The following is a 27073-nucleotide window of genomic DNA, read 5'->3' on the forward strand; positions in this document are numbered from 1 at the left end:
GACCTTAAAAGTGTGGTTCTGTACTCAATATCCTCCATTGACAGTTTTGTCCTGTTTCTTTGTCTCCGCATTTTTTATGCTTTCTTGGTACACCCCCTAGTGGTCTTTGTGCACAGTCTTGTTGTAGTTAAGCCTTGATTGATGTGGGCAATACTGGGGGTGATTTGACCTCCAGGCTAACTGGCTATGAGAGTCCGCTGTGTCTGCAGTGGGAGAGTTTCTGTGCTGAATCTCTAGGGCGGTGCTAATCTAGCGTTTGCCTGAGGCTATCTGGCAAATGGCTCTGCGCAGGGCTTGGGCAGGGCGGGTCCCCGGGGATCTACAGGGCGGGCCGGAGCGAGCAGTTATGGCTGCTCTCAGTTCCTTCCCCAGGGGCTCTGCCTCTCAGAGTCCCAGCAACCACTGCAAACCTCGGAGAGAAAGCTGCCTTCGAGTTCCGACCGAAGCCAGACAGTCCCGCTTCTCCCGTTTGAGTCTGGGTCCCTAGAGACTCGCCCGGATCTGGAGCTCAGAGTCTGAAACTCCCTCCCGATTGAAAACAACAACCGCGCCCTCTGCCGCCAGCCCGCTCCGCCCGCGCACTCTGCACCTGAGAATTTCACTTCAGCACTGCGCCTCCTCTGAGTCTGGGTATGATATTCTCTTTCCTCCTAGTTGTAGAATTTCCACTCAGCCAGCCTTCCTGTGGTTCTGGATGATGTCCGTTCCGTTTTTAGTTGTTTTTTTTGAAGTGGTTGTTCGAGGCAGCAATCTCCACGTTAACCTATGCCGCCATCTTGGTTTCTCCGGCCCACAAAGGTTCATTTTCTTTCCTGTCCTGGAGTGACAGACCATGTTTCATTCACCTTGGTATCCGCCCCCACCAGCTATTCCAATGGATTCATCCAAAGACTTGCACATAGCCCTATCTGGTTTGGCTCAGTGGATAGAGCATTGGCCTGTGGACTGAGGGGTCACAGGTTTGATTCCTGTCAAGGGCACATGCCCAGGTTGGGGGCTCGATCCCAGTAGGAGGCCTGCAGGAGGCAGCTGATCAATGATTCTCATCATTGATGTTTCTATCTCCCTCTCCCTTCCTCTCTGAAATCAATAAAAATATATTTTATAAAAAGACTTGCACATAGTAGGTGTTCAATCAATAGATATTGATTTAATTTGTTGTAATAAAATTAGTCATTTTAGGTAAGCTTCAATAAAACATTTATTTAAAAAAACCTGGTCAGCAGTCATTCTTTCTAAAATATAATTTCTCAGGATTTAGTCCTTGTAGCAGAGGGGGCTAACCATCCTTCTATCAAAAAAAATTTGTACTCTCCTTCCATGATGTACACTTTTGGAGAAGAAGGATTGGCCAAAAGGAACCTACCCACTTTCTGCATCTCTGTAAGGCCATAGGCCTAAGTTTTGGTCAATAGAAGGTGGACTAAAGTGCTGCGTGCTGTGTGCATGCAGATAGGGCTCATGAAAGCTGCCCATCCAATTTTCCTGGCTCTCTCTCCTTTCTCACCTGGCCACTGATAGAGCCTCCATCAGCCTGGGACCCCCAGCAATGATTAATTTTATGTGAATGAGAAATAAATTCTCATTGGGTTAAGCTGCTGAAATTTGGGGTTACCTGTAGTAACAGATTTAGTGTTACCTTAATGAATGCATCAGCAAACAAGCCACTAACTCCTAGGAAATATTGAAAAATGTTTTACCATAATTGAAAGAAGATCTGATGCAATAAATGTATGCCCTTACCATTATAAAAATTAAGCATTTGCAACCAAGCTCCCTTTTGTACAAACTGACATTTACATCCATATCCTGACAGATAAGGAAAAATAGAAACAGAAAAAATGGGTAGCATTTATCTTCTGACTGCATTCAAAAGATGACAAAATAATTGGTGAGAAAAATGAAGATTATTCAGCCAACATGTCCAAGTACAAAAAGTCAAACTAATTTTTTTCAATATGGTTTTTTCAGTGGTAACAAAGCTGTCATTAAATTTAATCGATTTAGTTACTTGATTAATAACCTCTGAGATGCCTGGTCATATCCATCAATTAGGTGCAAAAGGGCAAGGTGAAAGGGCCCTTTGCAGTTAGCTGCCAGGATGTGCCTGACATGCCTGCTGTTATCAGGAAATAAAGACCATGTGGATGGTCTTTCTCCATTGCTAGTGGGATTTGAAGTATTTACAATATCTTGAGAGACTTTTCTGAGACTCACACGGGAGGATGAGTGATTTTTGTCTGCGTGGAATTACATCCCTGGGTTTCCAAAGTCCCATTTCCTTTAATCCAGTCCTGGAAAATGTGTAGCTGGGGATTCAGCAGAGCTAAAAGCAAAGTCAGCATCCAAAGTTTCCTTCTGTGATGGAGTTGGATCCAGTATAGCATTAGCTAGTTGCAGTCCATCAGTCCATTGTGTGGGGTCCACATGGCTCACAGCAAATACAGGGAGGCCAGGAGGGCACAGCCCCTGCAACAAGAGTCCCAAGAACACAAGTGAGCGAAAGAGTGGACCTCTTTGTTTGGGAGATTAAATATCTTAAATTTCCCTGCGTTGGCAGTGGCCATGCTACTCTGGCCAATGACCTGTTCTCAGGTGTGACTGACAGGCAAATATGTTCGCGATTACACCCACTTACTGTAGCTTCCTGGCAAAGATGCACAAATGGCATGCCCATAATATTTGGCCTTCCCTTTGCTTATTTCCAGTGATTAAAATAACTCAGTTTATTACAATTTTGGCTATTTTATAAGCATTACTTCCTATAGAAATAGTTAACCACAGTGGAAAATGTTAGCAGTTTTGGAATTAAATGTTATGTGTGTTTATTAATAAAGTATACTACTGAAAAGCATAATCTTGTTAAGCAGAAAGTTTAAGGAAGTTAAGCCATTCTTTGGTATATCTGTAGGCTTTTAAAAAGAGTTCCTGGGATTTTTATCTAACTCTTGTGTTGGTGTTTGACATTTTATGATCTCAGTCTAGATTTTAAATTCCTTGGCGGGAAGGTCTTTGATTATTCCCCTGTAAGCAGCTAGTATGATGTGCTATACAGCTCTTGGGTGCACTCTTTAATTTAATCCTATTTAAGCTGGTAGTTTTGGGGCAGGTCACTATCACTTACTAGCTGTGAGACCTTGAGCAAGTTAAGTAATTTCTCTGTGCTTCGGTTTCTCACAAGTAAAAGCTGTATTTCTGTTCAAGGGAGTATGTAATACAAAGATTGTGGCTTTATTGAAATACTTAAAAGATCTTGAGTAAGGTTGAAATCAGCATTTAAATATTTAAGGAAAATTGGTTCTTGAAACGGGTAGTTTGACTTATGAGTTGCATAATAGTGTTTAAATATTTGGGAAAATGTACTTAATCAATGTAAAAGCTTAATAAATTGAACATTAAACAAAACTAAGTAGTGGTAAGTGTACTTTCCAGGCCAGAAGTCCCTGAGACATTAAAGATCCTAGCAACAGACAAGACAAATTTTACCCAGTACATTTAACAGGTTGTACCTTAGAGCAAAAATGTATGAGGTCTGGCTATTACTATTGAAAACAAAATCCAGCTAATACGCTTAGCAGGAAAACCCAGTTAGCAGCTGCATGGGTTGCTTTTTGTGCTTATGTCTCTTGATAAGGATTACTTACGTTGGGGCTTGATGAGGCTTGGATCACAGACTAATGTTTTGCCACATTCACCTCTCTAGTAATAAGCCCAAGATTAGTTCCTTTAAAACACTTCCTAGATCCAGCTTTCTCAAGTGAGGGCAACTGAGAGGTGAGGGTTTTAGAGAAAAAAGTAGGCCATGCAACCTGGATAATCAAAGAATTTTTAGGAAGAGGAAAAATTAATATTCCATTTTATCTTGGGTTGATGTTAAACCCTTCCACCTCCCCCAGTGTTCATTAAAGTTGCTATATAAACAGACACAACCAAGGTTGTTCTCACTTCATATCGCTGTCTTGAAAGAATGATTCAAGTTGTCAATTTATGCTAATGGATATGTTCACGGATATGTTGATGATGCTTCCGAGCTGTATGACGATTCCATTAAATGCAGAATCAGCATGTGCAGCTGTATTTCTGAAATGGTCACTTCAGCGTGCCGCTTGCCTGGCTGATCTAAGATGCTCTGAAGATTCTCCGAGGACTTACACGCTAATGATGCTTAGGGATTTGTGTCCTGAAGAACTCTGTAATCCTGTGCTTCCTGAATCCCACTCTAAGCCAGGACCTTCTGTCACACCCCAAGAGTTACAGGCAGTTGGAAAGCTCTGCTAAGCAACCATTCTGCTTAGCCTTTGGGGTTCAGTGAGGTGCCACTTAGGACCTACGCAGGAGCCTTGATCAGGATGTATTTCCTTCTTGGCCCTCGGCCCCAGGTGGTGCTCTGAGGGTCTTCCTTCCTGAACAGCAGCAGTAAAGCCAGCCTTGCCATGGGCGAGGTCAGCCAAGAGGCTGTGGAGAGCTACCTGGAGGACCACCCTGGGTTTGCCGAGGAGTACTTCCACAGGAAGCTGCGGACAGGGGCGCTGGGAGAAGCCTCCGAGCACAGCGAGGTGCAGGGCCCGGCCGGCGGGTCCTCCCCCGGGCTGTCCACAGAGGAGGAGGCAGCCCTGTGCTTGGAGCTGTTCCAGGCCATGCAGGAGGAAGCGGGCAGCGCCGAACCTGCGGCGCACTTGGTCCTGCAGAGGCTGGCGCGGCTGCTGCGGGCGGACCGCTGCAGCCTGTTCCTGTGCCGGGCCCGCAACGGCTCGCCCGAGGTGGCCTCCAGGCTGCTGGACGTCACCCCCACATCCAAGTTTGAGGACAACCTGGTGGTCCCTGACAGAGAAGTGGTGTTTCCATTGGACATCGGGGTAGTGGGTTGGGTTGCTCACTCAAAGAAAGCCCTTAACGTCCCAGATGTAACAAAGGTAGGTGGCCTGAGGGCAGTGGGGCGGAGATGAGGACTTGGCAGGGTCCTGGAGGGACAATGGGAAAGAGAGCTGAGGTGGGGGTGGGGGTGGGGGGCATCCTTGTGCCATGGGTTTGGCTCTAACCTGGGGCGTGGGGGCAGCAGAGGAGTACCCAGCTCCAGGGCTGCCAGATTTAGCAAGTAAAAAATTCCAGAGGCCTAGTTCAATCTGAATTTCAGATAAAGAATAAATAATTTCATAGTGTAAATTTGGCATTTTGTCAGGTAACTTACCTGGGCCAGGTACAGTTCACACCTTCGCTTACACCTCCATGCTCTGGGCACATCCTTCTAACAGCACCACACAGGCTGCCCCTGGGGAGCTCAGCCAATAGTCAGATGCCACTCCCCATGCCTCTTACCCACAACACTCATGTCTTTGGGGTGGATTGGCTCCCAAATGGATTCTTTCACCTATAGACCAAATGTACAGAAAGAAAAAATAATACCATCAGAAAGTTCAGGTTTAGATCATTAAAAATGTGAATGTTGGTGATGGTTAAGAGCCATTGGCCATCCCCCCCCCCCTGCACCCCCCTGCTCCCCATAATGCAGATCTATCAAGAATGAATTCCAATCTGGTAAATGGGACGTTTGGGCCCCCCTGAGACCAATATTGCACAAACGGTTATCTCCTTTTAAAACGTAACATTTAACTACTCCTTACCATCGCAATGTTGGTTTCTTTTAGGAAGATTCTAAAATACAAATAAAAAGGAGGAAATGCAAGTCACCCATAATCCCTCCACTCTGCAAGAGCCATAGGCAACAGCCTGGAGTCGGAGAAACTTTTTCTACACGTGTCCCATTATTTTGATTTGCTATTAACGAAAGGGGAGAGGAGGATTATCCTGTCAGGGAGTCCACGGGGAGCCACCTCCGAAAGGCTTTCTGCATGGAGGCCTGTGAAGGGGGCAGCTGCAGGCAGGAGGATAATCTCCCTCCTGCCTCCTAAAGCTGATTACGGGGAGGAGAAGAGGGGCCCACCCATCCAGAAGTCATGAGTTGTCAATTATTAGCAACACTCAGCAAACAACCACAGGACAGCTCTCAGGTGCAAGGGTTGCTGCAAGCTGGACACATTAGTCCCCAGTCCTCCCCCACCCCTCCCTTCAGGGAACTGAGGCTGCTTCAAGAGGCCTACTGCAGCTGCTTTGAGTGACTAAACCGAGCTGTGTCCCATGGCAAAGTTCCGGGGACACCATTTAGAAGGCTGTCCCCACACACCTGAGTTTTTCTCATGGAAATGTGCTTTTGGCCAGTCTCCAGCTGAGCCCATCTCCCAAGTTACTAGGACATCAAACTTAAGAAAGTGACAAGCGAGATTTTTTTTCTTTCTAAGGAGAGATGGATAAGATGACTTCTGCTGTCATACCTTACTAATGAGCCCAGTTCTCCTTGTTGAGGGGAAAAAGGTAGAATGGAGCTGCTGAAAAGGTCAGTTGGCCTTGGTCTGTTGCTGTCCGTGGTGAGCTCCCTGCGTGGACAGGGCAGGTGATGTGGGGTGGGCGTGCCATGTCTCTCTGTCCCCCCTTTTCCTGAGGACCTCTGGCTGTTACGGGTGAGACAGAGGTGAGTGTGTTGAAGACAGACATCCTCCTGAGCTCAGAAGGAGACAAAGGCCTCATTTCATCTCCATTTTTATTTTTTTCCCCAAGAGTGGTGCTTTTCAGCTTTCGATGCACATTAAATCAAATTGGGAGTTTAAAAATACTGGTGTCTGAGACTCTCGGTAGATCAATTACATAGACTCTGAGGGGTTGGCATACAGGCAGTAGTATTTTTAAAAAGCTCCTCAGATGATTCCACTATACGGCCAATGTTGAAAACCATTCCTCTCTGGGTGTGCCGATGTGAGAGGAGGAAGTGAATTTCAAGTCAACTGTGGGATAGGAGGTGGAAAGGGCTCCTGGAGCCCTTAGTCCAATCTTTCCTGGGGCAGACGGGAAGTTAGGGTCACGGGAGCTGTATCTCTCCCAGAGCTCATGGTCTGGTCAGCGAATGAAAAGGGCTGGAAGAGAATCGAGGCCTCACCCTCACCAAACCCCATGTCTCTGCCGTTTCTTTCTAATGTGTTCTTTAATTATTATTTTTTTAATTTTAATTTTTTAGGTACAGTTGACATTCACTATTATTCTGTATTAGTTTCAGGTGTACAGCAGAGTGGTTAGACAATTATATACTTTACAGAGCAATTCCCCCAATGTTTCCAGCACCCACCTGGCACCCATGACTGATCTGTAACTATCAATCTGTACTTGCAATCCTTCATTTTTTTCACCTAGTCCCCGACCCCTGGCAGCCAGCAGTCCATGCTCTGCAAGTTCATCACCTTTCCGTCACTGTGGCAAAATCTGCAAAGAGAAAGGTGACAGAAACTGATGTTTTAAATGAAATTTCTATTAATTCTTCACCTTTTCCTTGCACTTGGCATGTTATAAAGACTTTCTCATTCTCAATCTCACTTGATTCTGGCAAAGACCCTGTGGGAAAGGCATATCTATTTTTCCATCTTGTCTATCTGAGACTCTTCACAAGGTCAATGAGGCAGGATGTGGTGGGCCTGGGACCATAACCCAGGCCTTCAGGGGCCGCCATCTTTTACTACACCGCTGACCACACACAACTTCTTTCTGCCAGCAGGGTGTGCACAGGTGAGGGAAGGTCTTCTCACACCCAGACAAAGGCAGAACTGGCCCTCGGCCCCAGGTGGTGCTCTCAAAACTGGGGGTCCACAAAGGTTGTAGCAGGGAAGCCGCATGGTGTAGGGCAGTGGTTGGCAAACTGCGGCTCGCGAGCCACATGCGGCTCTTTGGCCCCTTGAGTGTGGCCCTTCCACAAAATACCACATGCGGGCGCGCACGTACAGTGCAACTGAAACTTCATGGCCCATGCGCAGAAGTCGGTATTTTGTGGAAGAGCCACACTCAAGGGGCCAAAGAGCCGCATGTGGCTCCCAAGCCGCAGTTTGCTGATCACTGGAGGGTGACAGCTTTGATATCAGACAGACCTGGGTGCACATCCAGGTCTGAGATGAGGAATGGTGTGATGGATTGTTTCTGCACCTGAGAAATGGAGGTAACCAAATAAACAGATTAAATGGACATGAAGTGCCTGATCATTTTTTAAATTTTTTATCTTTATTGTTGAGAGTATTACAGAAGTTCCCCATTTTCCCCCAATGCCCCCCACCCACCTGGTTCCCACTCCACCCCAGGCCTTCACCGTACTATTGGCTGTGTCCGTGAGCTATGCATGTAAGTGCCTGGTTCTGGTAGGTGGATAAATGATCGCTTTGACAGGATCACATTTATGCCAAAGGGGTTTGGGGGCTGCGTGTGGGTGGACAAAACTGGGTCAAGGGTTATTGCCTGTTTTTAAAATAGGTTAAAGGCAGGAAAACTTTGAATAACAGGAAACTGAGAGATATTCTTTCAAGTTAATAATTTATTTTTCTACTGGGAAAGCTGCTGATTAATTCTATGGATAGGTGATTCTTGTTCTGACTATGGTTAAAAGAAAGCCATGGAGAAGCCCTACGTTTTCAATGATTAACACGGCGCTATAGCCTCCTTTCCTCCCTCCTCTCTCTTCCTTCTTTTCTCTTTCTGACTCCTAATCTAGAGGGATAATGGTATTTAATCAGAATTTGATAATGCTATGATCCAGGTGGGCTACTGTTCTACACAATGTTCTCTCCAATGCTTTTAGTGGCTGCTTTGAAGAAGGACCATCAAGGGGAGTTTGTGATTTGGAGAAATACAGAAATTACTCAAACAAACGTCAATAAGGATGGTTTGAGCTGGTGAAAATTAAAAAGGAGAAAGCCCCATTTCTCCTTTCCTGTGTTTGGATGGGTGATTTCATCCAGGACTTTCAGATACAATAATAAGCAAGCATTCTATTTTCAAACGTATAAGCCATTTTCTCAAAACAGCCAATTGAACTTGAGAGCATTTCCTTGTGTGTAGAATCTAGAGCGAACTAGCATCAAGCATTGAAGTTGCAGAGTGGAGTGTCCACCAGGAGATGCTGACCGGACTCCGTGGTGCATGTTTCTGGCATTTTGATTATCCCTCTCGTGTCCCGGATTGCTGTGTAAGTGAAGGTGATCATGCTCTGTAATGGGTAACAGTTAGGAGGAAATCGGAACATAAGCTGGCCTGGGCAAGCAGTGCAATAAGAGAAAGAGCCTGAGAGTGAAGATGCTACTGGAGCAGAGAAGTACCAGATAAAGTAGTTAGGAAAGAAATGTGGCTCTTGCTGGCATGGGGCGGTGTTGGCCCTCAGAAGGAGGCGTGGTCTTCCATCAGTGAAGAGCATTGAATTTCTTTACTGATTAGAACTAGTTAGAAAAACTAGAACTAAAAGCAAAATGGTAATTGTAAAAGATAGCTATTTTTCATCCAGGGAGACCCAAAAAGTTTCAGGTTTCTCTTCCTGGTATATTTTGAATGCCCACTATGTGTCAGACACCTCACACTTTCTTTGTGAAGGATCCCATTTCTAGAGATTCTCCACAGGAGTGATTCACCCACTAAAAGTACAGATTGCTGGGGAAGACAGAACCCACTTTAGGAGATTAGAGTTGATGGGTTTGCTGTGTGGTCTGCAAATCTGCGTTTACCTGCAGGGGATTCTGAGGCACAGGCGGGGACTCCTGCTCTGAACTGAGCATGAGCACTGTTGACCAAGCAGCCCATGTTCCCTGGTGGAAATTCCAGTCCAGAAGTTATACACCAGTGGACTCTCACCTTTTTACTTTGAGAAACTGATCAGAGTCCAGCCTCCAAGGTTTGTGCTGCTCTTAGAAGCACCATCAACATTAGGAAATGAAAATAATACAACTTGTGAGAGAACACCACGTTAATTTTGGCCAAGGATTCTCAGAGCTAGGCTGTAAGTTCAGTTCTAATTGAAGAAGCCTCAGGTCCAAAGAGAAGCTAGTCAGGACCAGGGAAGGCTGAGTCTATTCCCATGCAGAGTCATATTCCTCTGACTTACAGCCAATAAGACAACCACCATCCTTCACCTTCTTCTCAAGCCCTTTTGTTTACGCACCTTTCCAAACTCACCTCTCTGCTCTTTCCATGGTGAGTGTATTAGAATCATCTCTTGCATCTACCACATGAGGCTTGTATCTGGGAAGATCTACTTCCTCTCTGCTAAAGAGAGAGAAAAAAAAGTATATGAATGAAAGACATTAGCCTGGTAGAACAATAGCAACTGGTAAGGATCTGGTGCTAATAAGAGGGTGGTCCTCTCACACATGACCATCAGTGAAAGTAAGAATTCCAACCTTTTGTAAAAGTAATCTGTGTAAATAAAAACTGCATACACCTGGTGACCCAAAAGGGATTTCCACTTTGGGAAACCCATCACGTAAACATAAAAGCAAGAATGATCAGTGCAGCATTGTTTGCAGTGGAGAAAACTACAAACAGAATGAATCAGTAGAGGCTGGTTGAGTGGATCATGGAGCTTCCACACTGTGGAGTAATGTGCAAGAATTTAGGAGGTAAATTTGCATCTGTATGCGCTGGTTTGGAGGGACGTCCATTACATTGTTATGTGATGAAAGTATTGTATGAAATGAGTAAGGAATTTTTTATTTAAAACACACACAGAGAGAGAGAGAGAGAGAGAGAGAGAGAGAGAGAGAGAGAGAGAGAGAGAGAGAGAGAAGAGCACTGGCTCCTTGGTTAGAGTGTTGGCCTGCACACCAGAGGGTCACAGGTTCAATTCAAGGTCAAGGGCAAGTTCCTGGGTTGCAGATTCCATCCCTGCCCCCAGTCGGGGCATGTGTGGGAGGCAACCAATCAATGTCTCTCTCTCACATCAATGTTTCTCTCTCTCTCTCTCCCCATTCCACTCTCACTAAAAATCAATGGGGAAAATATCCTTACTCCTTGGGTGAGGATTAAAAACACACACACACACACAAAAAAAAAAACAACCAGAAAAGTCTTTGTCAAAGCGTAGAGCAAGGCATAGAAGGAGACATACCAAGCAGTTAACACTGATTTCCTGGCAGGCAAGATTAGAAGTTTGGGGGAATACTAAGTTTTCTTTAGGTGATGATGTACTGGTTCTCTGGTTTCAACTGCACATTTTACTTTTGTGAGCTCTGTGAACACACCTGTAACCCCAGCTGTGCTTTTCTTCCCGCCACACGCTTTCTGTTCACTGTAACCGTTAGTCTTTCCCTCCCTTCCTCTTAGCATCTTCTACCCACTTGGCCGTGGCATCACCTCTTTTCTCCTGGCCCAACCTCAGCCTAACCTGGATAGGCCACAGCTCAGCTGGAAAACGCTCCCTCTGACATGGGCAATTTCATTCAATGCGATCACAGGATGGGGGGTGTTTGCTCAGGACCACTGCGCTGGGGCCCCGGTTATCTGTCGACAGAATTTGGAATAGACGGAAGGACCTGCTGCCATTTCTAGATCCACACTCCATGGTTCTGTGCTGCTTGGCAAATGTGTGTGCGTTTTTTTCAGAACAGCCATTTTTCTGACTTCATGGACAAACAAACTGGGTATGTCACTCGGAACCTGCTGGCAACCCCGATCGTGATGGGCAAGGAGGTTCTGGCTGTGGTTATGGCAGTTAACAAAGTAAATGCATCTGAATTCTCCAAGCAGGATGAAGAGGTAATGCTAACCCTGGGCATCCAGTTGGAGGCTTAGGAAATGTATTTGTTATAGCTCCAAGAGAAAGATGTCACACCTAATCTGCTTTTTTCTCTGCTGTCTGTAGGTCTTTTCCAAATACCTCACCTTTGTTTCCATCATCCTAAAGCTTCATCATACCCACTACTTGTACAGTGTTGAATCTCGAAGAAGCCAGGTAAAGGGGAGGTGACACTATCATGCTGACTTATTCTGACAAAGGGGCCTGGAGGCAACAAGCCCAGACCCCTCCTCTCCCCTGTGGTGGTTTAGCCCACATGGAGCAGATCCCCAAACTTCAGCCCCAGATGTCTTCTCAAGGTCTGCCCTGGCTTTCCATTCCCACCTGCCTGCCATTCATCTGTATGTGCACTGGGTTCCTTTTTTCAGGCTTCATCCAAGGCAGCCATGATTTCTTCATCTATGAGATGGCAATGATAATTACAGTACCTACCCCACATGGTTACTGTGATTCTTAAATGGCCATTAGGTAAATTAGTTTACATAAAGCTCTTCGTAGTGCCTGGTACATAAAGCTATTAATTTCAGGAGCAAATCATTCCTCTGAAGTCTGTTTCCTCCTTGAGCCAGCAATATAAAGAACAACATTGGGCCCTAGCTGGTTTGGCTCAGAGGATAGAGTGTCGGCCCTCGGACTGAAGGATACTGATGAGGGTCAACAGGAGCCAGTGGGCCACCAATACTGCACTCTGCCTGGGGACTGTCTCTGCATCCAATTTTAGATGACCTGCCCTTCGAAGCCAAAACACTTGGATATAGGGACCAATCATAGCTCATCCTGTTTCATGAGCCCACAGCCTTGCAAAGGGCTACTCATTCTCCCACACAGAGAATCAGTATTTTGTCAGATGTGGACCTGTTCAAAAATGGAATTGCATTGTCTAGTGATATGGACTCATTTTATTTGATGTAGCTCATGGCTAAAGCTCTATATTCTCATAGTGTATGTTGTCCTAACTGTTTTATTTTTAATATCTACTTTCAGATCCTTATGTGGTCAGCCAATAAAGTATTTGAAGAGCTCACAGACGTTGAGCGACAGTTTCACAAAGTGCTCTACACAGTTCGAACATACCTGAACTGTGAACGGTACTCCATTGGACTGCTGGACATGACCAAGGAGAAGGTCCTCTCTGCTCCACACATTTTTGTCTTGCTTAAAATCACCTGTAAAACACATATCACACGAAATGTGGTTCATTTAAAAATGGATACGCTATGTGAATAATCAGTCATGATAGCTCACAAGAACCAGAACCAAGAAAGTAAGATACAGAGGTAAAAAGTGAGCATTTTGGAGCAAAAAAGATCTGGGCTTGAATCTTGGCCTTTCTATTTTCTAGTTGTCTGTGTCTTCAATGAGTCTTTTATAAAAACTAAATATTAATTAAAAGACTTTCTTTTTTTGGAGAAATTTTAGGTTTATAGAAAAAAAGAGCAGAAAGTTCAGCTAGTTCCCATATTATCTGTCTCTCCTAATGTAACATCTTGCATTCATGTGGTGCGTTTGTTACCGTTGATGAATCAATTTTGATAAGTTATTATTAACTAAAGTCCACAGTTTACATTCAGATTCACTCTTTGTGTTGTACAGTCTATGGGTTTGGACAAATGCATAATGTCATATATCTGCCATTACAGTATCATACAGAACGTGTACCTAAAAATCCTGTGTTCCTCCTATTTATCTCTCCCTCTCCCTACCCCGAGTCTCTGGCAACCTCTGATTTTTTTATTTTATTTTTTTTACTGCCTCTATAGTTTTGCCTTTCCCTTAATGCCATGTAGTTGGAATTATACAGTATGTAGCTTTTCCAGATTGGGTTATTTTCCTTAGTAATAAACATAAGTTTCCTCCATGTCTTTTCAGGGCTCGATAGCTCCTTTTTTTTTTTTTTAATGCTGAATAATATTCCATTGTCTGGATGCACCACAGCTTATTCATTCACCTACTGAAGGACATCTTGGTTGCTTCCAAATGTTGGCTATTATAAATAAAACACAGATCTTTTTGTAGACATACATTTTCCATTCCTTTGGGTAAATACCAAGGAGGGTTATTGCTGGATCACATGATAAGACTATATTTAGCTTTGTGAGAAACTGCTAGATTTAATATTCTATAAAAGAGTTGCTCTTTATTGAGTACTTTTAACTAGGTATCAGAGTAGGTGCTTTGTATGTATTACTCACTTAATCCTCACAATGACTCTGTAGTATGAATTCTATTATTGTCCCCATTTGTTGATGAAAAAGGTTAAGTGACTTGTTCACACATGTTCCTATAAGCAGTATTGCTGAGAATTACAGACGTTTTTCAGTGCTAAAATTCCAGAATTATAAATTAACATAAAATACGCAAACATGAAATTCATATAAGATATGGTAGGTCATGGAACAGTTTAATAACGTTTAAATATAACTGTCTCCAGGAATTCTATGATGAATGGCCAGTCAAGCTTGGAGATGTCGAGCCTTATAAAGGTCCAAAGACACCAGATGGCAGAGTAAGTGCCAATTGCCTTGGTGATATCCATACATGGTGCAAGGTGCTAAAACCAGAGGCAGCCACGTATTGAGGAAGGAGCATGAGCCCCAGAAGGCCTGGGTTCTAGTCCTGTAACTTTCTGCGGGACCTTGGAGTAGTAGAAAGAGTACTACACAAGGGTTTGAGGTTCCAGTCCCAGCTCTGCCCCAAGCCAGTGGGGTGGCAGGGCCTTAACTCATTGTTTAACTTCTCCTTTTCTGTAAATCCAAGGCTTGGGACCAATGGTTCTCAACAGGGAGGGACACGTCAGAGCTACTTGCACAGCTTTTGAAACACACTGTTCCCAGGTCCTTCTTCTGACATTGAATCTCTAGGGAAGGGTTGGGTTAGATTTATTCCCCACCTTCAACTGCAAGCTTCAAAGGGCAGGAATTGTGGTTTGCCACTATATCCCCAACACACAGGAAAGGCAAGGTGATGGGACACAACGTGTCCAGGCCTCAGGTTCTTCTCTGTCCAAAGAACTAGTGAGCTAGTTCTCAACATAGCCACCAAATCCTGTTTCCAAGGCAGTTGTCCAGATGAGCCAGGGCCGGAGGGAGTGAGTGCTCACTGCCCAGCTGGGAAGGGAAAACATTGACTGAGGTTGAGAAATGACAGGATTTGTTCTAATGAAATTATCAGTCAGATCTTTCTGGACAATAGAAAGGGATTAAAGGAAAAACAAATTTCCTCTAAAAATTGTTCAGGTGAATTCAACTTTGTAAATTTAATTAAATAGGATTGCTCATGTAGATAAATGGCCAATGATGTTTCTAGTTTTATTACAAGCTTGTCATCAGGACACCAGCAGTTTTCTAATTTATATTACGCCAAGAAATATGGTTGGGAAATAAGGGACTATTCATATAAGTTCATCAGTGAAAAGCGCTTATTCGGAAATAAGATTTTTCTCATAATCTCTCTCTTTCCTCTTAGGAAATCATCTTTTATAAAATCATTGACTACATTTTGCATGGGAAGGAAGAGATCAAAGTGATTCCGTGAGTATTATTATAAAGCAGCTGTAGGAGTTGCCATTTATTTTTGTACACAGTGCACTTCTCAGTGTAGCAGTGATTTTCTTTCTTCTAATCTTCCTCAAGGACACCTCCCGCAGACCACTGGACTCTTGTTAGTGGATTACCAACATATGTTGCTGAAAATGGATTTGTAAGTTATTGAACAAAATTAAATAATATTGAATGTAACTCTTATTAGCTAAGAGTTGCAAACAAATGTGAAAGCCAGAATATATCAGGGAAAGGTGTGGGACCACTTCCTTTGGCACAGGACATCGGTGAGAGCAACCTTGGCAGTTGAATGTAGGTTAACTAGAGACTCCCAAATTCTACAAGAAAATATTTTGTCAGCAGGAGAAAAATTGATCCATTCCCCAGCCTTTATTTTTTTATTTCCATATATGTTTATTCATATTTACCTTGTCACAAAAAGGATTTAAGTTTCAACAGCCAAATAAAGCAATATAACACAAAATAAAAATAGGTGAAAATGCAAAAGGAAAAAAAAAATCAAGGGCAGGATGTAAATTAGAGCCAGAACTAAAGATAACGATGATTTGTTGCACAACGCCCTCCACATTAATAAAATTAGGCTGCACATTTGCTCTTAGCTTTCCAGTTAAATAGGAAAACTGACAGGTACAGATTTTACAGTGTTCCTATAATAGAATCATGTTGTTTAGAATAAAACACATTATATTCTGATACAAAGACTAGAAAAACATGTTTTCCTTGCTGTCTCCATGAAGTAAATACCATGTAATACTGTAAATAAGAGCATCACCTATGTAATACACGTAGTGGACCCCAGCTTTTTAAACTGTAGCCACACAAATTTCAGAGTCCTTTGGAAGCCCATGACCATAATTCCTGCTGGGTTTAATTTTATCTCAAGGTCAGTTCCCTTGGTCAAGACTTTAGAAGCATGGAAGATTACTGACAAAAGAGAAAAATACATAAAGAGAGAATTTTGCCACTGATTGCAATGCAAGATGTAGTGAGTTGGTAAAGGAAGTGAAGATTGTTGCCCTGGTCTGTTGGGTGGGCCCGGTGGACAGTAGGCTAGTTCTGGCTGTGAGAGGTCAGGTGCAGGAAGACAACAAGCAAAAGATCTCTGGTAGGTCCCAGAGGTCTCAAGGCCAGAGGACGGTGCCACCATAGCTTTCCCACTTGGCCTCAGAAACACTCTCCCTGCTTCACAGCTGACTTCTTTCTCCCGAGTTGGGCTTCTCCACCATCTGTATCTTTTTTTTGACATCAAAATTCCTCCCTGCAAGAATGTTCGATGCTTTCAACATTTCTTTATGTTGGCATTTTTCTTTCCTCCCCCTTCAGATCCAAGTTCCTGAAATATATGTGCAGCATTTATTTGCATATTTGTTTTTTCTTTAGTGTTGTCCTTGTATTTTTTGCAGTGTTCATTCATCTAGTTGCTTTGAATTTGGAAGAATCCTTAGAGGCTGGGAGAGTAGGAAGGTGCAGAGATAGTGCTACTAGTAAATGTCATCCAGTGACTTAATTAGCAGAAGAGAAGCTAACTTCAATGTGTTGTTAGCAAATTTGTCCTAGCCAAGGTCCAGTGCCAATAATTTGCTTGTGAGCTATCAAGACCTATGGAAGAAATACTCACACCTGGTGTGTTCTTTCTTATTCTGCATTGTGGGTTTAATGGCTTCAGCACATGATGTTTCAGGACTTCTGTCTCCTCTTGCTTTACAGATATGTAATATGCTGAATGCCCCCGCAGATGAATACTTCACATTTCAGGTAACCTTGCCCTCTTCCAGGCCGCACCTCTCAGTGCTGAGGAAGAGGGGAGCAGCACTGCCTCCCCCCCGCCCCACCCCCACACCATTTCTCTCCTCTCCAGAGTCGGCTCTAGACTCAGAGACAAAAAAACACACCAACAATTCCGAAGCATTTGGAAAATATCTTTAAATGCTAAATTAATGGTCCAGACTATAACTGCTTTTGGAATTCTGAAAAAGAAAATTTCCATATGAGTGAAAAAAGTTAGAGAAGGCTTTATGCGAGGCGAGGCTTACCTGGGGCCTCAAAGGATGACCAACTAATCTAGCACGAGGCCGAAGAATGAATAATGTGATGTTGAGTGCTTGACTACCTTTGCTTCGCTGCCTACTGTGTAGGTGCCACATCATGGTTCCATGATTCTCAGACTTCGGAGGGCATCAGAAGTACCCAATAATTTACTCAAGATGCATATCCAGAGGTTATGAAACAAGCTAAAAAAAAAAATAAACAAATACACGCATATGGCCCTGGGGCCCACTTTGAAAAACATTCCTAAATATCTATGTCTGCATCCCCCACTAGATTGTGGTCATCTTGAGGTTAGGGCCTGTGATGTATTCATTTTTGTATCCGGCAACTAGGTTCTGATACATCATAGGGGCTTGACAGATGTTTACCAGATAGAACTACATCACAGTACAACAGATTACCTTGATTGATCAGTCAGGAAAACAGAAACCACACTAAGTATTTCAACAGAAATAATTTAATATAAAGAATTAACTAAACAGGTGTTGGAGGGCAGACAAAGTGAAACAGGGAACACAGAGATAAGTGCTTCTCATCCCTAGGGCTGGGGAGACAAAGATAGGAGGACAGACACTTGGTTCTAGTACACTTAATTGAATGTACCAGGATACTTTTATGGCCATATAATCCTAGACATGTTCTGACACAACATAGGAATTGTGCATCTAACACCCAAAGATTATTTTTCTTTAAATTAAAAATAACCCCAGTGGGGAGTGTTGGGGTGGTAGCTATTATGGTGCTGGGTTAGTTTTGTATCTCTATTCTAGCGCAGGTTACACAAATCTACTCATGTGATGAATTTGCATAAAACCATACACACATGTGCACACACAAATACACATAAATATGGTGAAATTTGAATAAGCTTCACAGATTAGGTCTATTTCCTGGTTTACAAGATGGTCCATTGAGAAAACTACTGGGTCAATGGTACCTGGGACCTCTCTGTACATTTCTTTTGCTACATTCTGTAAATCTATAATTATTTCAAAATTTAAAATTTAAAAAAACAACCTGAGTGCCTTTATTGTTTTTAGAAAGGACCTGTAGATGACACTGGCTGGGTCATTAAAAATGTCTTGTCCCTGCCTATTGTCAACAAGAAAGAAGACATTGTGGGAGTAGCTACATTTTACAACAGGAAAGATGGAAAACCTTTTGATGAATATGATGAACACATTACTGAGGCAAGTGCAATTATAAAATAATTGAGGTAAATGAAATTCATGAAATAATAGAGGATGCATAATTATTTGTTATTTTGGAATGATATTTTTGAAGGGCAATTAAACATGAGTCACACAAGGTTGTAGCCAATATGTCATTCATTGTGTCATTTCTCTTTCCTGACTTCTGTAAACTGCAACATTTTTTTTTACTAAAGAATGATCTTTGGCTTAATCAAAATTCTTTACAATACTAGGAAACTGGGAAAGAAGGTTTCTGTATCCTTTCTCCCCACCCCGACTTCTATTCCCTCTTATTCTTGCTCTCACCCCCAGCCCTCTCTCTGATTTTCAGGTCATTCTTATTCTACTGGATTTTTGTAATTTCTCTCCTCTAGTAAAGTATTCAGGATGCACAGTGCACTTTGGAAATCAGGGCTTAGTCAACTTTATTGTCTGGGGCATTGTTAATATGTTTTGTTCTTAGATTAAAAGGGAGATTGATAGGGAAGCATGTGGTTTGCTGCATTCAAATCAATTTTCCTTTCATTTTAGAGAATTGAATCATATTTTATATATTTCAGACTCTCACACAATTTCTTGGATGGTCTCTTTTAAATACTGATACATATGAGAAAATGAATAAGCTAGAAAACAGGAAGGAGATAGCTCAGGAAATGCTCATGAACCAGACCAAAGCCACTCCTGATGAAATCGAGTCTATTTTGGTAAGTGGGGAATTTGGTCCTGAGGATATTAGGTGGTATCTAACCAGGGCTTCTGGAATTCACCTAATTACCCAGAGGTCTGACTAATGAGAATAGGTTTAGTCCTGAGCTAAGGAGGGGAGGTAAAGAAGGAGGAACTAAGGGGGGACCTGGTGGCCCAGTGTACGTGGACCCTGACTGGACTTTCAGGCTGCTTGGTTGGAATAGCACTTTGTTAAAAATAGTGTCTGGGCCTGTAGGAGCTCAGGTAGTGATACCTGGATTCAAGTGTGTTAGCAGGGGGAAAAAATATTTCCAGGAAGAGAAATATACCAGTCAGCTATTGCCATGTAATGCAGCATAACAACCATAACATCTCAGTGCTTTCCAACAATAAACATCTAATTCTCACTCAGCATTTGTGGGTTGACCAGGCTTCAATTGGTCTTAGTTGGGCTTGGCTTCAAGCTGTGCATTTGGTTTGTTCTATGTATTACCCTCATTTTTCTTGATCAGGTGCTCCATAATAGGTGTTCTTCTCATGAACATGACACAGAGCAACAGAGCAAGCCCACTGTGCAAGCACATTTCAAGTCTTTACTCATAACATTCACTTAAATTCTCACTGGCCAAACATGACCAAGGTCAACATCATGGATGGTCGGAGAGAAAGTAGATATTTGCTAGGAGTGTTCTAATTACCACCAAATGAAGAAATATATCACACTATTTTTATTCCTCTGTTCCTTCTATTTATCCAGCTTTTAGAGTGTGTGTATAGGTATAGTTTTGATGGGTTGTTTTTAGTTGTGTGTCTTTTTGTTGTTGTTTGATTGGTTGGTTTTGCTGGATAATTTGAGAGTTCAGAGAGTTTGACTTGAGAATTTGAGATGTTGAAGATGAGAAGGTCTGGGGAGAATAAAGGGAAATTGCTATAAACTAAAAAAAGCAATAAACAAACAAAATAACAAAAAATGTAAGCCACTTATTTTTCTTTCTTACCTACATACAAAAAAAATCTCTGTCTCTCTTTCCTCACTCAGACAGCTTATGTTACCTTTTGGGGGAATAGAGAAATCAATTAGATTATTTCTTGGAGAAAATTCTTCATAATCAGATGCATTAGATTTTTTTTTTGTATCCAGAATGTATCTTTGTTATGAAACTCATTACAGCATATTTAAAATATATTTTAACTGATTTTGAGAGCAGAGGAATCAAATAGAAATATCCTTTATAGGAATTTCACATCTCAATTGCTTCTACATTTTAGAAATTTAAAGAGAAGTTAAGTATAGATGTAATTGAAGACTGTGAAGAAAAACAACTTGTCACAATTTTGGTAAGTGTTTTACTTCTATCCTTAATGCCTTTTTAATAAAATATATTAGGACATGCTTTCTCATTTTTCAAATAAATGTTGAGTTTTTTCTTCCCTGACAACTTTCAAAGCTAAAAAGAAATGATATTTCTTCTAAAGAGTCATCTTCTGGCTTCCTGATTTCCTTTCCTTTTTCCTCTACAGTCCGATCCACACAGATAATTTAGAATCACAGCTAAACTAGACTATGGCATAAGGAACTTGAGGCACATATTCTAGAGATGTCCTGGTCTGATTTATTTTAATAGTTTTGGATCTCACCATGGCCACCCCAGAAGACATGATGGGATCACAGAACATATGAACCTTCTAGGAACAATATATCAGGCTCAATTATTATCGCCATCACTAGCTTCTCTTTTGGAGCCTGGAGGAACTCAGTTCTTTTTTCTTTTTCTTTTTTTTATAGATAAACATTAATTTAATTTATATATATATATATATATATATATATATATATATATTATATTTTATTGATTTTTTTACAGAGAGGAAGGGAGAGGGATAGAGAGTTAGAAACATCGATGAGAGAGAAACATCGATCAGCCGCCTCCTGCACACCTCCTACTGGGGATGTGCCCGCAACCAAGGTACATGCCCTTGACTGGAATGGAACCCGGGACCTTTCAGTCCACAGGCCAACGCTCTATCCACTGAGCCAAACCAGTCAGGGCTCAGTTCTTTTTTCATTGTCATTAGACCATCTCTATTATTTCTGGTTGAAATTAATTCCTTTTCCAATTAATTCATCCTGTATTTTGTTGCATCCTATTAAACATACCTAAACTCATTTTCCACAATTTACAGTTAGATTCATCCAATAATTTTTTAATTCCAGAATTAATCTTTTTCAGTTCTAGAATGTACATTTAATTTTTTTAAAGATTCCAACTCTTCGTTAAAAAGATATTTTGTGTATCTTTCCCTCTATTCTCTTGAATTTATTGACCACATTTATTTTAAAATTTCCATCTCAATACCTGAATCACCTATAGTTCTGATTCTACTGTCTGGTTTTGCTCTTGGGTTTCAGTCATTTGATTATTTTAAAATATGCTTCATAGTTCTTTTTCATTGAAAACTGGACTTTGTGAATGAAAACTTGTAGGGCCTCTGGGTGGCATTATCTTTCTGCAGCACTAGATTTTCTTCTGACAGGTAAATAAAGTTGATTTTAGATTTTGTTATAGATGATTTATTTCAGTTTTGCCCTTACTATGAGGGTAGAGGCCTTATTTCTAGAGTGAGGCCCTTCTGGGATCCCAACTGAAAGTCAAGCCCCCTAGGCCTGGAACGTTAAAAATTTGAATGAAATTGAAATAGTATCATATCTATTTCCTAACTAACTACCTCACCCTGTTTTCCTCTGTCCTTTTGGAATTCATGAGGTAAGTGTTCTGCTTTCTAAACTGAGACATACTGACAACCTCACCTTCACCCTTGCCATCTTTTATAAGGCGTGTCTTCCTGTCCTCTGCCACCACAGAGCCAGTGGTCTTTGACCTCTGTTTGAGGGCTCCATTCCCACCCTGCATAATTTTGTGTCACCTGAGGATCCCACTCTTCTTGGTTTGACTTCTAAACACTTTCTTCTCACACTTGGCCCAGAAGATAATCCTTCCTTCTCCTTGCTTGCCCTCAACAACATGCATCTTCTTGTAAAATAAAATTCTGATGGACATCATGACACTTTAGAAATTCTCTAGTTGTCTGTTTAGAGGAGGGCGGACCTTATGTTGAAGAAGCAATAAAATGGATAAAGAACCAGTAGCTTTACCAACACACACCCTATTTTAATGGAAATCTGCTCTAAGTTTGGCCCAAATCATTGCTGTGTAAAACTTAGGAACTCAAGAAACAAACAAGTATTTCAGAGGAATTCTTCAAAATTATCTTGGCATAATTTCTTAGCTACATAATTATTCATGTATCTGTCCTCACCACGATTCTTTCTCCAGGTGTGCACTTTAATTCTAGGTTCAGGGAAGGCCAGGTCTGTTTTATAGATGTAGCAGCAGGTGCATGTCACTGTGCTGGGAAGGACTGAGGCAGCTGTGCACTGACTCAGACAAAGGAAGTGAGGGAAGTCCTCCTCCCACCTTTGTCTTGCTTCCAGAACATTTCAGATAACCCATAGATACACCATCTGGAGAGAAGGCCCCAGAGAAATACCTCACCCATTCATCTTTTATTTAAATTTTTTCCCCATTCATTCAGTAATCATTGAGATGCACTGTAGTACAAAGAACTCTGTAAGGTCCTGAGAGCAGAAGATAGTATGGTCTGGTTCTTATCTGGTTCAAGAAGCCTCCTGCTTAATAGGGAGACCAAAATATAAGCAATGACACCGACACTGCCCTGTGTGGACAAGTTCACAGAGTGGAAGTACCAAGGGCCCTCAGAAGCCAAGGGCCTGCTTCTACTCACAGAAGGTGGTAGAATAGGAGATGACAGCCATGGCCCTGAGGTGTGAAGAGAAAGCAGTTGTGGGCTAGGCAGCGATTGATGATGGGGGCTTGGCGATGGTTGGAGATGAGAAGAGGAAGCAGGGCATACAGACCAGGGCCTGGAGACACAGGATAGCTTGCTATCTGAGGGAAACCAAAGAGAGCTGCTGTGGCCAGCGCCCCAGTGAGCAGAGGGGAGGAGCAGCCCAGGAGGTCTGGCAGGACGCACCTCAGCTGTGTGATTCCTGCAAACAGCAGAACATCAGCCTTGGGCGCCAGGCTTCCTACTTCTCAGACCAATCAAAAGCCTTTATTTTCATCAACCTCTCTGTATCACAGACTTACAAATGGTTGTTCTTCAAAACCTGTGATTTCTGCATTGAAGTGTTATTTTACTGGTTCTTCTTTAACTGCGCCTGGGAATCATAATTCTGAGAACTTACATTGTTGCTTGCTAAAATACACATTTACATTTAAGTATCACTGACCCTGAAATGCATGAAAAAACAATTTCACATTTTATCTTTACGTAACACTCTGGGAACTGTACGGGGGCAACGACCTCCAGCAAGGAGGCTAAGTGGCACAGGGCGCTCCTACCGCTGCCCATAACTCTCTCCCATAACTCTTCTCTTGCTCTGATTTTTTTAAAATCCTCACTTAAGGATATATTTTTATTGATTTTTAGAGGAAAAGGAAGGGAGAGAGGAAAGAGAGAGACAGAGAGGGAGAGAGAGAAAGAGAGAGAGAGATGTGAAAAACATTGATCGGTTGCCTTCTGTATGTGCCCCAACCAGGGTTCCAACCCGCAACCTAGATATGTGCCCTGACTGGGAATCGAACCCGAAACCTTTTGTTGTATGGGATGACACTCCAACCAACCAGACTCATCTGGCTGGGGCTCTCTTACTCTGATTTTTATAAGCTGTGCTAATGTTCTGCTCATGAGAACATGTTTCAGGGGCAATGACAACATTTTTATTCATTGCTTTCTCCATAATGCCTAGAAAACAGAAACCAACAAATGTTCATTGAATGAATAATAGATGAATAAATGAAAAAGAAGAGCCTCTTTGGGCAAGGAATCTGGGAGCATTTGGAGAGAGAAAGAAAGTGATGAGAATGAGTAACAAAGGGTATCAGAGGGCCCTATGAGAAATGGAGAAAGGAATTTTGTAAAGTATTACTATGAGTTGTGAATTGAATCCCCTCAAATTTTCTTGGACTCATGCAAATAGAATTGCTTTTTAATCAAAATTACTTTTTAATTAAAACAACAAAGACAAAAAGATTATTAGTATCCTTCCTATTTTACAAATGAGAACATTGAGGCCTGATCCATTTGGGAGACATGCTAAGCCAAACCCAGAACTGAACATTAGTCTCCTGGCCCAAGCCATTGCTTTGCAGGAAAAAGTCTCTGCCTAAAGTGATGGTCTGAGAGTGGCATTGGTGAGGAGGGAGCCCCAGGGAGAGGAGAGAAGGGCAAGGGTGTGAGGGACGAGCCCAGATCAGGGGCTAGAGGACCAAAAACCGTATTTTTACCTAAAATATCTGTGTACCATTATTGAGAGAAGGGACCTCAACACAGTAGTAAGCTCAGTGAACTCAGTAGATGCCCACTGAACTGAATTGCTCCCCTGCATCTATCTGGTAGACCCTAATAGCCTTTTCTAACTCCTGCCTCCTGGTGCTTCCTCTCCTACCAAATCAGCTGAATACCCCTCCAGAATATCTCCTCCTTTAATTCCCCCCTCCTCCTGCCCTCGGGCAATCAATTTCTCCCACAGTCCCAGGCACTTGAAGCTAAGCTCTGCGTTTTCTAAGCTCTCACCTTTCCCTGGTCTGCATTCTATAACCATTTCAATAAGTTAAGTTCTTTAAGGGTAAGGTCCTTTTTTAAACTTCCCAAGCCAATCAATACTCTTGTGCTTCATTCATAGTCGTATGAATAAGATATCTGCAAGTGTACCAATATACTACAGGGCCCTCATTCATTCACTCAATAAACATCTGCCAAACCCCTTCATGGGACAGGCACTGCAGGTCTGAGACACCACACAAACAGAAGGGACACGATCCCACTCTGGTGCAGCTCACAGTCTGATGGGAAAGCGTCACTGAGCATGTAAAGAAAATGTGATAGAATTGAATTAAACAATCACTTACTGTTTCCTGAATATTTTTTGAAAAGGAAAAAAGAGAAGCTGAATATCGAAGATGGGTGAAGCTGCTGCAACCCAGCATTTCATTTTGCATCATAGAAAGAAAATAGCCACTGGAACATGATTGGAAGTGAATCCCCCCTCCGCCCCCCTTAGAAAGTTTCTTGATATAGCTGAGTCTCAGTTTCACCATCTGTAAACTGGGTGAAATTGTGCAGGTTTGTTGTGAGGATAGCACATGCAAACTGCATCACCCAGCGCCAGGCACGTAAAGGCTCAGCAAATTGTGGCTGGTGACTTTTTATTGTAATTTCTTTCACACCCAATGTTGGATGTGTGAATGCAATCTGACAGTTTGTCTGTATTTCAACAGGAAGAGGACTTGCCAGACCCGAAGGCAGTAGACCTGTGTGAATTCCACTTCAGTGACTTTCCCATTACAGAGCACGGGCTGATTAAGTGTGGACTACGACTATTTTTTGAAATAAATGTGGTGGAGAAATTCAAAGTACCCGTAGAGGTAGATGGTCTTTAATGTAAAATACTGGGCGATTCTGTTGCTGTGCTTCACTAATGTTTCCTGTGGTTTAAAAGATTAACTTCAGTTTGAATTTTAAATTATTATTAACTTTGTAAATATATCAGCTTAACCTCTGTAAACAAGACCAATCGATAAGATTGTCACAGACCTTCCAACCTTTCGCATTCTGTTCCAAAGTCTGAATGGTGTTATCTTCTGTGGGTGACAGGTTCTTACCAGATGGATGTACACCGTGAGAAAAGGGTACCGTTCCGTCACCTACCACAACTGGCGGCACGGATTCAATGTGGGGCAGACCATGTTCACTTTGCTGATGGTAGGTCCAGAGCGCTGTCAATCATAAACCTGCACATTTCCCTGTTGAGCATGGCGAGCGAGAACCGGAGACAGTCCATCAGTCTAGATCAGTAATTCTGGAATTCATAGGCACAATCCCATAAGCCCCAAATTCCCCTGTAGATGATGCCAGACAATATGGGGATGCCTGGGCACTTGGCTGGATTGTCACTCTTAAGAGAAACCTTAAACTTATTGAGGACAATCATGTACCTCCTCGAAGGAAATTTCAGTTACCTGCTGGCTGGTTGTTTTATTTTTTAAAATTTATTGTCTAAAGTTTTACATATGTCTTATTTTTCCCCGCTTGACACCCTCCCATCCCCCGCCAGCCATTCCTACCCCGGGCAAGCCCCCACTGCCCCAGTGTCTGTGTCCATTGGTTATGCTAATATGCATGCATACAAGTCCTTTGGTTGTGGTTGTTTTTTAAATTTTGTTTTAATTACAGTTAACATACAGTATTATATTCGTTTTAGGTGCACACATTACACCTGAAACGAATATAGAAATGTACGTGCCTCACAGAGTAATTGCAATATTGACTACATTCCCTATGCTGTACCTTACATCCCCGTAACTGGTTTGTATCTGGCAATTTGTACGTCTTCATCCCTTTATTTTTTCCACCCATCCCTCCATCCCCTTCCCATCCTTCTGGGTTTTGTAATTGCCCAGAATTAGCTACAATAATCAGTAAGAAATAAAAACAACTTGCTCTAAAAGTACAGCGTATCTCCTTCATTGCAGGCAGGCCTCACAGCACATGCTATAGAGGTGTATTAATCCAAGTAAATATATATATGTATATATTCTTTTAGACAGGAAGGCTAAAGAAATACTACACAGACCTCGAAGCTTTTGCCATGCTCGCTGCTGCTTTCTGCCATGACATTGACCACAGAGGCACCAATAATCTGTATCAGATGAAGTGAGTGAACACATGTGCAGTGTCGACAGGTACTTGTGACGTTTGAGGTTGTCTAAGGGGAGAAGAAATGAAAATCACCTGATACCAGGTTTAGTTGTCATATCTTTAATCTCCTTTAATCTGGAGTCATTCCTCAACCT

At 42.4% G+C, this 27073-nt stretch overlaps 1 protein-coding gene and 2 long non-coding RNA genes across 3 annotated transcripts in view; 1 reads left to right on the forward strand and 2 right to left on the reverse strand.

Moving 5' to 3' along the window:
• Window positions 1–2248: 2248 nt before the first annotated feature.
• LOC132215016 (uncharacterized) lies at window positions 2249–7304 on the reverse strand. The gene is made up of 3 exons (XR_009448392.1): window positions 7175–7304; window positions 5189–5368; window positions 2249–2469 (listed from the first exon to the last, which is right to left on the reverse strand). It is a non-coding gene; the product is annotated as an uncharacterized LOC132215016 (long non-coding RNA).
• The window catches only part of PDE6C (phosphodiesterase 6C), a 41496-nt gene continuing 17824 nt past the window's right edge, over window positions 3402–27073 (forward strand). The window contains exons 1-14 of the mRNA XM_059662874.1: window positions 3402–4913; window positions 11455–11607; window positions 11714–11803; window positions 12632–12772; window positions 14079–14153; window positions 15113–15177; window positions 15280–15346; window positions 16915–16962; window positions 18297–18446; window positions 19010–19153; window positions 20406–20474; window positions 25499–25645; window positions 25875–25982; window positions 26824–26933. Coding sequence (XP_059518857.1) covers window positions 4434–4913; window positions 11455–11607; window positions 11714–11803; window positions 12632–12772; window positions 14079–14153; window positions 15113–15177; window positions 15280–15346; window positions 16915–16962; window positions 18297–18446; window positions 19010–19153; window positions 20406–20474; window positions 25499–25645; window positions 25875–25982; window positions 26824–26933 — 1847 coding nt within the window. The 5' untranslated portion in view covers window positions 3402–4433. The remainder of the gene's footprint in view (window positions 4914–11454; window positions 11608–11713; window positions 11804–12631; window positions 12773–14078; window positions 14154–15112; window positions 15178–15279; window positions 15347–16914; window positions 16963–18296; window positions 18447–19009; window positions 19154–20405; window positions 20475–25498; window positions 25646–25874; window positions 25983–26823; window positions 26934–27073) is intronic.
• LOC132215015 (uncharacterized) lies at window positions 9729–26930 on the reverse strand. The gene is made up of 4 exons (XR_009448391.1): window positions 26854–26930; window positions 25929–26023; window positions 12722–12813; window positions 9729–10119 (listed from the first exon to the last, which is right to left on the reverse strand). It is a non-coding gene; the product is annotated as an uncharacterized LOC132215015 (long non-coding RNA).

This window comes from Myotis daubentonii, chromosome 13 (assembly GCF_963259705.1).
Source record: "Myotis daubentonii chromosome 13, mMyoDau2.1, whole genome shotgun sequence".
In the NCBI taxonomy this organism is placed as follows: Eukaryota; Metazoa; Chordata; class Mammalia; order Chiroptera; family Vespertilionidae; genus Myotis; species Myotis daubentonii.